Raw genomic sequence first — 12,518 nt, 5'->3', positions numbered from 1 at the left:
TCACTCACATTTGGTACATTGCCCTTCTAAGAAGAAAAAAATTTTAAATGTCTTTGAAAAGGATAAAAGAAAGATAATGAGAATCAGAAAAGGAAAAAAAAAAAAAAAACCCACAGTATCTGGGGAGGGAGGAATGAGAGAAAAGAGCAAGAATGAAAGATTAGGGAAAACTGCGAAAGGAGAAACAAGGGATGGGAAGAACCAGAAGAAAGAACAAGGAAGGGAACCAGGAAAAGGGAAGAAAAAAGATTAAAAAAAAAAAAATTAAGAACCAGGGATGAGAAAGAGGGCAGAAAAAAAAAAAAAAAAAAGGAAGAAGAGAGGAAGATAAAAAGGATAATTTAAAAACAGACAAACAAAAACAAAACTGTGGGGTCAGGGCACAGCACCCAGGCTGGGCCAGGGCACAGACAGGGATGGAGCCCTCGCAGGTCAAGAAGGTGCGTTTGGGGATGGGGGAAGGTGGCTATACCCTTGTTTATCAAGAGGGCACAGGACACAAGACTAACAAGGGAAATATTGTACCTCTCCAGTCATCAGCTTCTAGTGTGGTTGCCTGTGCTACCCTTGACAGGTGGAGCATACTCCCAGGTCACATTTCAAGCAAGAATGCCACCCACATGTACTGAAAATGGCTGCACCGGCTGCTTGGAAATATCCAAAGTAGCTGTGCCCTCAGGACAGCTGGCAGTCCACAGCTCCATTTATCTATGTGCTCACTGTTTCATGCTGGTTCTTCTACTATTTGATATTTAATCCATGTCTTTATCCTTCCCTTCAAAGCTCAGGGTTCCAGGATTGTCTTCTGTTTCCGTTTCAATTGGTTTCTTATTGCTTTGCTGCAGAGGGTCTGTGTAGCTTGTCAGCCTATTCCACCATCTTGCTGCCCCATAGAGTTTTCTAGGCTGTAATCTTTATGGGAGCAGATTCCAGTCTTGTCTCCCATGGACTCTCTAGGTGGGTTGTTGCCAACTTTTGGTTAGCCACAGAGTGCTTCATCGTTACATCAGCAGGGCTCCTTTGGTACATTGTAACCCAATGCTATTGGTAGTTCTAGGCAACATTAATTCTTGCCTTCTGTGTGGGAGACTCAGGTTCAATTCCTGACCAATGCACTTCATGTACAACCACTACCCATCTGTCAGTGGAGGTGTGTATGTTGCTATGATGTTGAACAGGTTTTAGCATAGCTTCCAGCCTAAGACAGACTAGGTCTGTCAATCTACGTCTGAAAATGAGCAAGAACACTCTATGGATCACAGTGATCTGATCTGCACCCAGTCATGGGGATGGTGCAGAGTTAGGGAGCACTTTGTTCCATTGTATATGTGGTAGCTGTGAGTGCAAAGTCAACTTCACAGCAGCTAATTAATAACAGCCACCATTTTAAGCATGTTACAGGGATGAACTCATTTAATCCTCCTAACAGCCCTATAAAGGGAGTTCTGGTAGCATAGTGGCTAAGGCACTATGCTAACCAGAAGGCTGGCGGTTCAAACCCACCAGCCACTCCTCAGAAGGAAGATGGGGCAATCTACTTCTGTAGTGATACTGCCTCAGAAACACAAGGAGGGGTCGCTATAAGTTGGGTCCAACTCGATGGCGCATAACAACAACAACAGCAACAACAGCCCTATAAGGAATGTTATAAATTATATCTCTATATTATAATTACGTCACTGTTGAGACACAAGAAGATTACATGAATGTTCCAAGGTTATTGAGGACTCATTTTCAGCAGTCTGGCTCCAAATGCCAGTCCCTTTACCAGACCTCCCCTCCTGAGTCTATGGAGGCCAGGAATTGGGTCATCTGGGTCCTTGTAAGGAGCTTTGGTGGTGTAGTGCCTAAGGCATTACAGAAGGCTGACAGTTCAAACCCACCAGCCACTCCACAGAAGGAAGGTTGGGCAGTCTACTTCCATAGCAATACTGCCTTGAAAACTCAAGAAGGGGTCGCTATGAGTCGGATCTGACTCCATGACAGTGGTTGTGTTTTGTTTGCCTTGGGTCCTTATAGGGTCGGAGCCTGGCCCTGGCTGCCTCCCTGGGTTCCTGCACCCCTGAATTCTCCACAGCCTCACACTGTCTTTTCCATCTCTGCTCCCAGGATGTCATGACAGGGCGGTCCTGCTCTACGAGTATGTTGGCAAGCGGACTGTGGACCTACAGCATACAGAGGTCCCAGATGCTTACCGTGGGCGAGGCATCGCCAAGCACCTTGCCAAGGTAGGGCACCCTGGGGGCAGGGGGGGGCGGGAGTCGGGGTGGTGCCTAGGGCCAGGTACAGAAAGGGTGGGGAAAGAGTCAGCATGGGGGCAGGATGCAAGAGAGGGTGTTTGGTGGGCATTGGAGGGGGCAGAGCCAGAGGCAGAGGGAGGGGATGGAGGAAGGGCACCACCCAGATCCAGCCTGGTTCTTGGCCACAGCCCAGACTCAAGTGTCCACTTTTGAGCTAGGGAGAACATTTGTCAGTCAGTGTTACCTTTTCACCTTCTCCAGGATGGGGAGAACACTCTGCTAGTCAGGAGGGACCTAATCCCCCACCCCAGGCACAGGGCTGAGGCTAGTGGGCTGCAACTCATCTGTTGTAGCTGGAGCCTCAGCCTCCTGCTCTGCCTTGTCCTGGACATTACTTGAAGGGTGGGGGGAACTGAGCAGTTTTTATTAATCGTCACGGGTTTTATTGCCAGCTGTGAGAGATCATTCAGCAAGTTAAAACTAGTACTTTTTGTATTTGGGTGCCTTCATGGGTCAAGGAAGGCTCTGGTGGCATAGTGGTTAAAGCATTTGGCTGCTTACTAAAAGGTTCTTGCTTTGAACCCGCCAGAAGCTCCAGGGGGAAAATGATGAGGCAATGTGCTTCTGTAAAGATTTACAACCTTGGAAACCCTCTGGGTAGTACTGCTGTGTTCTATAGGATTGCTATGAGTTGGCATGGACTTGATGGCAGTGGGTTTGGTTTTGGTTATGAGTCAAGGTAGACTAAATGATCATGCTGTACTGTGTGTAGAAAGAGAAGAAACTGAAAAAAATGAGCATGACAGTTTTCATCAGTGAAAGCAAGGAAAGTACAGGTGTAATTTTCATGTAGTGGTATAATATATTAAGTGAAAGATTAATGAGCTTGGCTTGTATTTTTGAGCTGATATTATGGTAAAGTTATCTAAAAGATAGGTGTCATATATTTACAGGGGTACAATTTGAGTGCTTGCCATAGGCTCTATTTTCTATAGATACACCTCTGGGTACCACCGTACCTCCTCTGTGTCAGGCGCTTCACAGATGCCAGACATCCTCTCTAGTAGGTATTCAGTAAATTTCCAAGTGGCTGTGTGAAGGAAAGTGGTCAAGTATACCAGTTTATGCCTCTTCCAGTCCCTCAGGGCAGCTCATCCCTCAGAGCACCTCAACCAGAGCTGCCAGGGAGCAAGTTTGCGGCTAATGCTGAGCAAAGAGTAGCTTTAACTTCCCTGATGGGGCTGCTTCAGTGGGTAGTGGGTTTGTTGAATAGGGTTTTTTCCTCTATGTGGTCTCTCCTTCCCCAGCCTTACTTCCAGAGAAATGCCAATCTTTCTTGCCTGCCCTTGTTTATTTGGGTGCTGCCTGGGGCAGGGCTGGGCTGACAGAGACTTTGCCTTTCTAGGACAGAAGTATTGTGTCTCCAAGTGGTAGCTCTCTCTCTTTGTACCTGATAATCCTGTAAGCCCTGTCTGTAGCTATAACCCCATGTCACAGATCTGGAAACTGAGGCTTACAGAGGATTTGTGCCCTGGGCAATGTGAGGAGGTTAAGGGAACTCAGGTGAGCATCTGCCTCCCTCACCCTGGGCACCTGCTCAGCCTCCTGCCCACTGGCCTCCCTGAGGGGGTCAGGGCATGCTCCTTTGAACCCCAAGACTGCCAGTCCTGTGACCTCCAGCAGATACCTTCAGAGCTTTGGTTTCCTTATTTGCAAATGGTGAGATAGGGTGATGGTCTGGGTGATAAAGCCTGTGACCAGGACATGGAGAAACCCTGGCCTTGGAGGCTGCAGGGCTGGAAATACTAGCCAAGAGGTGAGATGGGCAGCAGGGCCAACACCAGCACTGGTACGTCTTCAGTGAAGGCCATTTGCTGACCCCACTCATGCTGCCTCCACTGTGTTTCAGCAAACATTAGACACCCGCTGTATATAAGGTGTCCTACAAGGCAAGGAAAGTGAAGATGACTCTTACTTATCTCTTGCTCTTAGGGCATATGAACTAGTTGTAGAGAAGTGAACAAAAGCATAGTAGCCATAGACCAAAGGCTACAAACTGTCCCCCCACCCCCCAGCACTATTCCCCCATAGACATTTAGTTTGGGATCCTGCCACAGAGTGTGACCTCTTTTGGGGTGCAAGGGAGCCCTATAGGGCTACAAAAGCCTTTAGGCGACCCCTTTCCCAGCCTAAAGGGGAAGGCTCTGGATGCTTCTGGAAAGGAGCATCAAAGGAGCAGGGCTTGAAAGAAGTGTAGGAACAGAAGAAGGACCTGTAAATACAAAGGTCCAGAGACTGAGAGAGAGTGGGGTGTGTTGTGGCTAGCCAGGCACAGAAGCTGGGGTGGGGGCTGTAGAACAAAAAGGAGACACAAAAGGAGAGCAGCTGCTCTGGTTCTGGTCCTCCTTACAGCTTCTTTGTGCCTTTTGTGCTACCTTTGCAAAAACATGTGCTTTATCCACACCCACCTCCACATGCTCAGAAGGAAGATTGGGCAATCTATTTCCATAGTGATACCACCTGGGAAACCCAAGGAGGGTTTGCTATGAGTTGGATCCAACTTGACAGCAGTGAGTTTGTGGTTTCTCAGCCACGGAGGTGAACAGCCCCATGACAGGGTCAGTGCAGACTCTAGGTCCAGCCTTGGCTTACTTTCTTTTTGGCTGTGTGGCCTTGGGCAGCTTGCCAAACCACTCTGTGCCTCAGTTTCCTCCACCAAATTGTGAGTGTAGTGACAACACTGACCTTTCCCTCCCTCTACCTGTGTTTTGCTGGGAGGAATTCTTGCCTGCTGGCTGTCATCACTCTCATTAGCTCTGCTGCTCAGACTCCCCACTTTTCAGAGGCCCCTCTCCCCACTGGCACTCTCATTTTTGACTGAAACTCTGACCTCTTTTCCCTTCCTTCCCCCAAATTTTTGTATCTAGAATATTTCACTATAGTTACTCAAACTATCTACGGTGAAGAACCAGCTTTCCTCCCCTTGCCTTCAATTTATCACAAACTGATACTTTTATTAAATGTAATAAAAACTAATGAAGTGAAACACAATCTTCAAAAAAGGTAGAATTCACATAACATAAAAATAACAATTTTTATATGAACAATTCAGTGGCATGAGTATATTCACAATTGTATACAGCTATTACCTCTGTCTAGTTCCAAAGCATCTAGCACATCTTAACAAGAAGAAAACAGAAGGTTATTAAAAAGACAGGGAAGAAAGAACAGATGTATGTAAGAAGAGACTCTAAAACTTATTCTTGAATGTAGAGTTGCTAAAGCAAATGGAAGAAATGATGAAGTAAAAGAGGTGAACAGGAAATTTAAAATGGCAGCAGAAGACGACAAAATTGGTATTATAATGAAGTGTGCAGGGACCTATAGTTAGAAAGCCAAAAGGGAAGAGCATGCTTGGCATTTCTCAAGCTGAAAGAACTGAAGAAAAAATTCAAGCTTTGAGTTGCAAATATTGAAAGATTCTATGGACAAAACATTGAGTGACACAGGGAACATCAGAAAAACATGGAAGGAATACACAGAGTCACCATATCAAAAAGAATTGGTTGACATTCAACCATTTCAGGGGGTAGCATATGATCAATAGCTGATGGTACTGAAGGAAGAAGTCAAATTGCACTGAAGGTATCATGAAAAACTAGTCTCCAGGAATTGATGGAATACCAATTGAGATGTTTTTACAAATGGATGCAATACCAAGAAATTTAGAAGACAGCTACTTGGTCAACCAACTGGAAGAGATCCATATTTGTGCCTTTTCCAAAGAAAGATGATCCAAGAGAATGTGGAAATTATCGAAAAATATCATGAGTATCACATGTAAGTGAAATTTTGCTGAAAATAGAAAAATGCCAGAAATGCAAGTCAAATTCAGAAGAGGACATCGAACAAGGGATATCACTGCTGATGTCAAATGAATCCTGGCTGAAAGCAGAGAATACTAGAAAGATGTTTCCCAGTATTTTATTGGCTATGCAAAGGCATTCAGCTTTGTGGATCATAACAAATTATGGATAGCATTATGAAAGATGGAAATTCCTGAGCACTTAATTGTGCTCATGAGGAACTGTATGTAGACCAAGAAGCAGTCATTAGAACACCACAAGGAGCTACTGCATAGTGTAAAATCAGGAGAAATGTGTTTTAAGGTTGTATTCTTTCACCATACTTACTCAATTTGTATGCTGAGCAAATAATACAAGAAACTGGACTATATGAAGAACAAGACATCAGAATTGGAGGAAAACTCATTTAACAACCTGTAACATGCAGATGATACAACCTTGCTTGCTGAAAGTGAAGAGGATTTGAAGCATTTACTGATGATCAAAGACTGCAGCCTTCACTGTGGATATATATATGTCTATAAGCTGGCGGTTCAAACCCACCAGCCACTCCTCGGAAGGAAGGTTGGGCAATCCTACTTCCGTAGTGATACTGCCTTGGAAACCCAAGGAGGGGTCGCTATGAGTTGGGGCCGACTCGACGACACATAACAACAACAACAACAACAACATATGTCTATATATAATGTCTCTCTATATCTATCTATCTATATAATGTCAATATAAACAAAACAGAAATTGTTGAAACTAGACCAATAAGCAACACCATGATAAACAGTAAAGATTGAAGTTGTCAAGGATTTCATTTTACTTGTATCCACAGTCTACACCCATGGAAGCAGTGGTCAAGAAATAAAACAACATACTGTATTGGGAAAATCTGCTGCAAAACACCTCTTTAAAAGATGTCATTTTGAAGTCTAATGTGCACCTGACCCAAGCCATGGTAGTTTCATTCTCCTCATGTTCATATGAAAGCTGAATAGTGAACAAGGAAGACAGAAGAAGAATTGATACATTTGAGTTACGGTGTTGGTGAGTGTGGTAGTTAAGGTTATGTGTCAATTTGGCTGGGCAAGTTTGAGTGGCTAGGCAGCTGGAAATAGTTATTCCCCATGATGAGATTGGTAATCAGCTCCATGGTAGAATCTACTGGAGCAGCTGAGTAGTTGCCGTAGGGATGTGCTCTGCTTCCATTATATAAGAAGCAGCATTGAGAAAGGTCTCTGCAACTTTTTGGCATGCTTGGACCCTGTTTGTAGCTGAGTATTCAGCAGCCTGACATGTTTCCTGCCAATCTTGGGACTGTCTCTGGACTTGAACTAGTGGCCTGCTGTGTGCTTGATAATCTTGGGACTGTACCATTTTATTTGTTGACCTTGGGTTTGTCAGCTTTAGCAGTCAGCAGCTGCCTGAGTTAAGAAAAGCCTCCAGCTTCAGTGGGCTGGGAGCAACAGGCAGAGCTGAAGCCCAAGGTCAAGACACTTTCACCCAGCCCCTAGAGCTGGCACTTTGAACTCAGAATTCTAGCTTTCTAAACTGTAAGAGAATAAATCCATGTTGGTTAAAACTACCCATTTGTGATAATTTCTGTTAGAGCAGCACTAGGCAACCAAAACAGTAAGGAATAATATTGAATAAACTATAGACGACCAAAGAATGAATAAATCTGTCTTGGAAGAAGTACTGCTGGCATGTTCCTTAGAGGCAAGAATGTCAAGACTTCATTTCTCTTACTTTGGTCCTGTTATCAGGAGGCACCAGTCCCTGAAGAAGAACATCATGCTTGGTAAAGTAGATGGTCAGTGAAAAAGAGGAAGACCCTCAATGAGATGGACTGACACAGTGGCTATGACAATGTACTCAAACACAGCAATGATTGTGCAGATGGAGCAGGCCTAGGCAGTGTTTCATTCTGTTTTACATAGAATTTCTATGAGTCAGAAGAAACTCGACAGCACCTAATAACAGTTTTGAAACATTTTCATTATTCGAAATAAAACCCCATAACCATTAGCAGTTACTCTCCAGCCCTATCTCACCCCAACCCAGCCTCTGTCAATCTGCAATCTTTGTCCTTTTGTGACTGACTTCTTGCACATAGCATAATGTTTTCAAAGTTCATCCACATTGTAGCATGTATTATATATTCCATTGCATGGATACACCAGTTTGTTTATATATCTACTGATGGACATTTATGGTGTTTCTACCTTTTGACTATTGTTAGTAATGCTGTTATGAGCATTTGTATACATTTGTTTGAAATCTGTTTTCAATTCTTTTAAAGCTCTTTTTTTTTTTTTAAAGTTACCAGATTTAATGGACATAAAATTATTTCCAACAGCTGTAAGTTCCTAAGCAGCTGCTTTCAGGTACCTGGCCAGGCTCAGTAGCAGTGGGTCCCCTTTGGGCAGCGTTAAGGCCAGTCCTTCCCATTGGCTGCAGCTGCCAAGGCCATTGCTCTCTGAAGGCAGGTGTCCCCCAGTTTGGCAGACACCATCCCCAAGGCTTGCTGTCCCAGTTTCGCCCTCACCTAGGGGGCCAGCTTCTCTTCAGTCATTGGCAGTCTTGGAGCTCTGGGCACCCTGGTGTTGCCTTCTGAGTCAGGGATGCCCCACCTCTGCCCTCTCTCTGCTTGGTTCTTAATTTACTGCACTTGAGTCAGAGTAACACCCACAGGAGCCCTGGATGGACAGCTGTTCTGCCCGCAAGATGTCATTAGAGGCTGAATCCTGGCTTATTTTGGACATTTTAGTGTGTTATTTCCATCTTGCCCTAAAGTACCCAGATACTGTTCATATACCTTTCCTTTCTCTTGCCCTATGTAGACACTAGTAGTCTGTTCAGCAGTTGTTGTTTGGACATCTATTATACACCAGGCCCTTTCAGATGCTGGAGATTCAGAAAAAGAGCCACAGGGGTGGGTGGGGTGAGAGGGATGTCACCATGCAGTGGGCACTTGTGTGGTGCCTACAAGATCTGACATTCCAACGTCATAGCCCCTTTGTGCTGCTGGGATTGGCCAACTTTGTAAGTGGGGATACTAGGCTCATTAAGGTCACAGTGCTGCCCATGGTCACATAGGCTGCTGGGATCTCATGTTGCTGCTCTGGCCCTGCCTTTAGGGGACTTTGCCAGAATAAGATGATGGGTCAGCCTTGACCCTGAGCCTTAATCCTGGGGTTCTCCTACCCCATAGCCACAGCCTGCAGACCTGTTTTAGGGACTCTCCCTTGAACAGGATCACTTTAAGTCCTGAAGCCCTCCTGAATCTCCAGAGTACTGTCATTTACCCTTCCTTTTGTCCATAATCCTTGCTGTTGAGTGGGAAGTATCTGTCCTCCAGCCTTTAAAAAGCAAAGTACAGGCGAGGAACTACAAGAGCTACCTCTCAGGCCTTTAGGGAGACCTAGGGAGGGAGGTGGAGACTAGAGACTTGAGACAGATGACCTGGGGGGTAGCATCAGTGGAGCTGTCGGCAGATACTCAGGATAGAATTCACTGAGCTGATAGTCATGACATATAGGAGCTGGCAGGTGGCACCCACTCACTTTGTGCCAGGAGCTGCACCAAACACTATGCGCATTGACTAATTTAGCTCTTATAGCAGCTTTGTGACATGGGCCCTAATCCCCTCCCCATTTTATTGATAAGAAGACAGGGAATCATAGAGATTAAGACAATCACCCACAATCTTGCAGCCAGTCACTCGTGGAGTCTAAATTTGAATTCAGAACCATCTGATACTGTGGCTAGGCTCCTGACCAAGCTCTCCTTCCCTCCCAACCCCCCGCATGGGATTCCCTGAACTACTTGTACAGTGGGGTGCTAGTGGGTGTTGTGTGTGGTTATTATCAACTTTCCATCTTTCTCCAGAAAGATGCCTTCCACTTACACCTCAGACAGTAGTGGGTTGGGGTGTTTTTTCTCAAGAATGTGGGGAATGATGGTGTTCACACATCCAAGATCATCCCAGGGGTATGTGCTAGGTTTTATGGGCAGTTTCAAAGGCTGGGGCAGTCAGAGCATGGATGAGGCTCCCTCCTGCCCTTAGGGAGCTGGTGCCGGCAGAGGGGACAGATTGGCCACCCCTTTTCAGTCCAGTAGGTGTGTGGCTACTGGGACGGCTGTGCGCCGTGCTCCAGTCTCAGCTCTATGGCACTGATGCTCTTTCCTCTCTGCCGGCTCCCAGGCTGCGCTGGACTTCGTGGTGGAGGAGGACCTGAAGGCCCATCTCACGTGCTGGTACATCCAGAAGTATGTCAAGGAGAACCCCCTGCCGCAGTACCTGGAGCGTGTGCAGCCGTAACCCCAGCCCCCCAGGCAGGAGCATTCTGTTCTGGTCCATTTCATGTGGCCTTCGCCTGGCCATCTTTTTGCTCTCAGGAAACCTCGGCCCTGCCGGGACCAGACTCAGTTATTTTTTATTAGGACGCTTCTCTGTGACCCCATCTCCAGATCCCTGGAGGTATCCCTTTGTTTTCAAAGGAAGCCTGAGATGAGGGCAGAAGACACTCTTCCTGCCTCTGTCCTCATCTTCTCCTGGGCTTGTCCACACAACCATGGTTTCCCTCCCGAAGCCTGTCAAGGCCCTTGGCTCCCTGTTTCCTTGTCAGGGTCAGAGGGCGGGGATGAGAACAGCCTTACCAAGAGAAGGGGACTGGCAAAGAATGCTGGTGGGTAAGGAGCCAGTTGATGTGGTGAAGGGGGAAGCTGGGCAGCAGTGGTCTTGGCAGCACTGACTCTGTAGAGATGGGCAGAAGGTTACTCTACTTGTTTATGCCTGTGCTGAGTGGGCAGGTGAGGACCTGGGGCCTGGACAGAGCATGGACAGGGATATATGTGGCATCCTGGGGTTTCCACCTACTCGTCCTTGCTCTGGGCTTTCCAGAGGGGCAAGTGGCAGACCATGTTGACAGCAGGAATGCTGATTTGGGACTCCTGTTGCCACTTTCACAGTTTATGTCCTTTCTACAGATGAGGAGTGTATTCTCTGAGGCCAGAAGAGCAATAAGAAACCTGTGTGCCAACTTCCAGGGGTAGTATCAGGGCTTGGCTGCCATCAGGGCCTCCCTTTCTCTTCTCCTACTTTTCTGCCCTGGTGCAGGAGCAGGGCAAAGGGCAAGAGAAAGCCTTCCTGAGAGAAAAGAGAAGGGATGGATGAGTGCTGGCCCAGGCCAGCTGTGCACATTCAGCTGGATGTGCACACACGTGTCCATGCACACATGCATAGGATCCTAAGTGTGGTGGTGCCTCTGGCAGAGAGGGGCTGATGATGGGGAGCAGGTGGGTGCTATCCTCTCCTTGGTACCCTCTTCCCTTCTCCTTTTGTCCATCAGCTCTACAGGAAACTAAGGCTTCTAGTTCCTACCCCCTGCTGCCCCTAGTTTGTCCCTCTTCTGCCAGGAGCCCAGCTCTAGGGCTGCCATCTAGGTGTAGCCCTGTGCTGCCACATGGGTGGGCTTCCTTATAGAGGATGCTTTGGAGCTAGGAGGGAGGGAAGTAAACTATCTTCAAATACCTGTCCTGGCATCCAAGAGGAAGGCATGTCTGCTGAGTGGTTCCCTTTGCTGTTGCCAGACATCTGCTGCAGTGCTGTGGCAGGATGCATCCCAGTGCATGTTGGCCCAGAGCTCCACCCTGGGACAGCCCCTGTGTTCCAACCACCAGGACCCACTCTGTTCTAGGGCAGTCAGCTTTTCTAGGGGATTCCTTTTGGGAGCCAGTGGACACCCCTCTGGTTTAGGGTCCTTACCTCCCATCCTCCACTCTCCACAAAGAGCAGATCCATTTCTGCTCCCCTGTGGTACTGGAGGAGGACCCCAGAGTCTGAGTCCCTGATATATGTTGGCAGTGAGTCCCTAGGGGATGCCCCCTCCCGGCCTCTGAGGCATGGCTACAGCTGGACTTGGTGGTACTAGCAGAGTTAGAACCAGGAGTCTCCCACTGTACCACCCTCCTGAGTGCCAGGGTTTCACAGTGACTCCTCCTGTCTGACTACCCCAACTTCCCCTAATCTTGGCACTAAGGCCCTTTCCCCTCCATCCCTAACACTGCACTCAGAGGGTCCACTGCTTGGCGTGGTGCACAACACCTTCCCACCTGCTGCAGTGACATTGCAGCCTACTTTCTCACAGGGGTCTCTGCAGAGCCCCACAACTGTGTGAAAACTTTACTATTCAGTCCTCAGGAATGCGTGGGAGGGCTGAGGGCCAGTCCCCTACCTTTCCTACTATCCTCCTCAGCCTTGTGAAAGCCCCTTCCTGAGGCTGGTACTGAGGGGAGGGAGGCAGAGATGGCTCAGCCTCCATGAAGAATTAGTTGACAGGAAGTAGCCTTAGCTGTCCGTGTCCCCTCCAATACTGTGGGGTTCATTCCCAGCACCACTGAGGGAAACGAGCGCTGTAGG

The 12,518-nt window shown here is 47.2% G+C and overlaps 1 protein-coding gene across 1 annotated transcript in view; it reads left to right on the top strand.

Moving 5' to 3' along the window:
* The window catches only part of NATD1 (N-acetyltransferase domain containing 1), a 44,426-nt gene extending 34,008 nt beyond the window's left edge, over positions 1 to 10,418 (top strand). Inside the window, exons 2-3 of the mRNA XM_007941435.1 lie at positions 2,110 to 2,228; positions 10,302 to 10,418. Coding sequence (XP_007939626.1) covers positions 2,110 to 2,228; positions 10,302 to 10,418 — 236 coding nt within the window. The remainder of the gene's footprint in view (positions 1 to 2,109; positions 2,229 to 10,301) is intronic.
* The last annotated feature ends 2,100 nt before the right edge of the window (positions 10,419 to 12,518 follow it).

Source organism: Orycteropus afer, unplaced genomic scaffold, assembly GCF_000298275.1.
Source record: "Orycteropus afer afer isolate SDZICR_OR568_19922 unplaced genomic scaffold, OryAfe1.0 scaffold00080, whole genome shotgun sequence".
Taxonomy (NCBI): domain Eukaryota; kingdom Metazoa; phylum Chordata; class Mammalia; order Tubulidentata; family Orycteropodidae; genus Orycteropus; species Orycteropus afer.
This window is presented reverse-complemented; position numbering and strand designations above follow the sequence as displayed.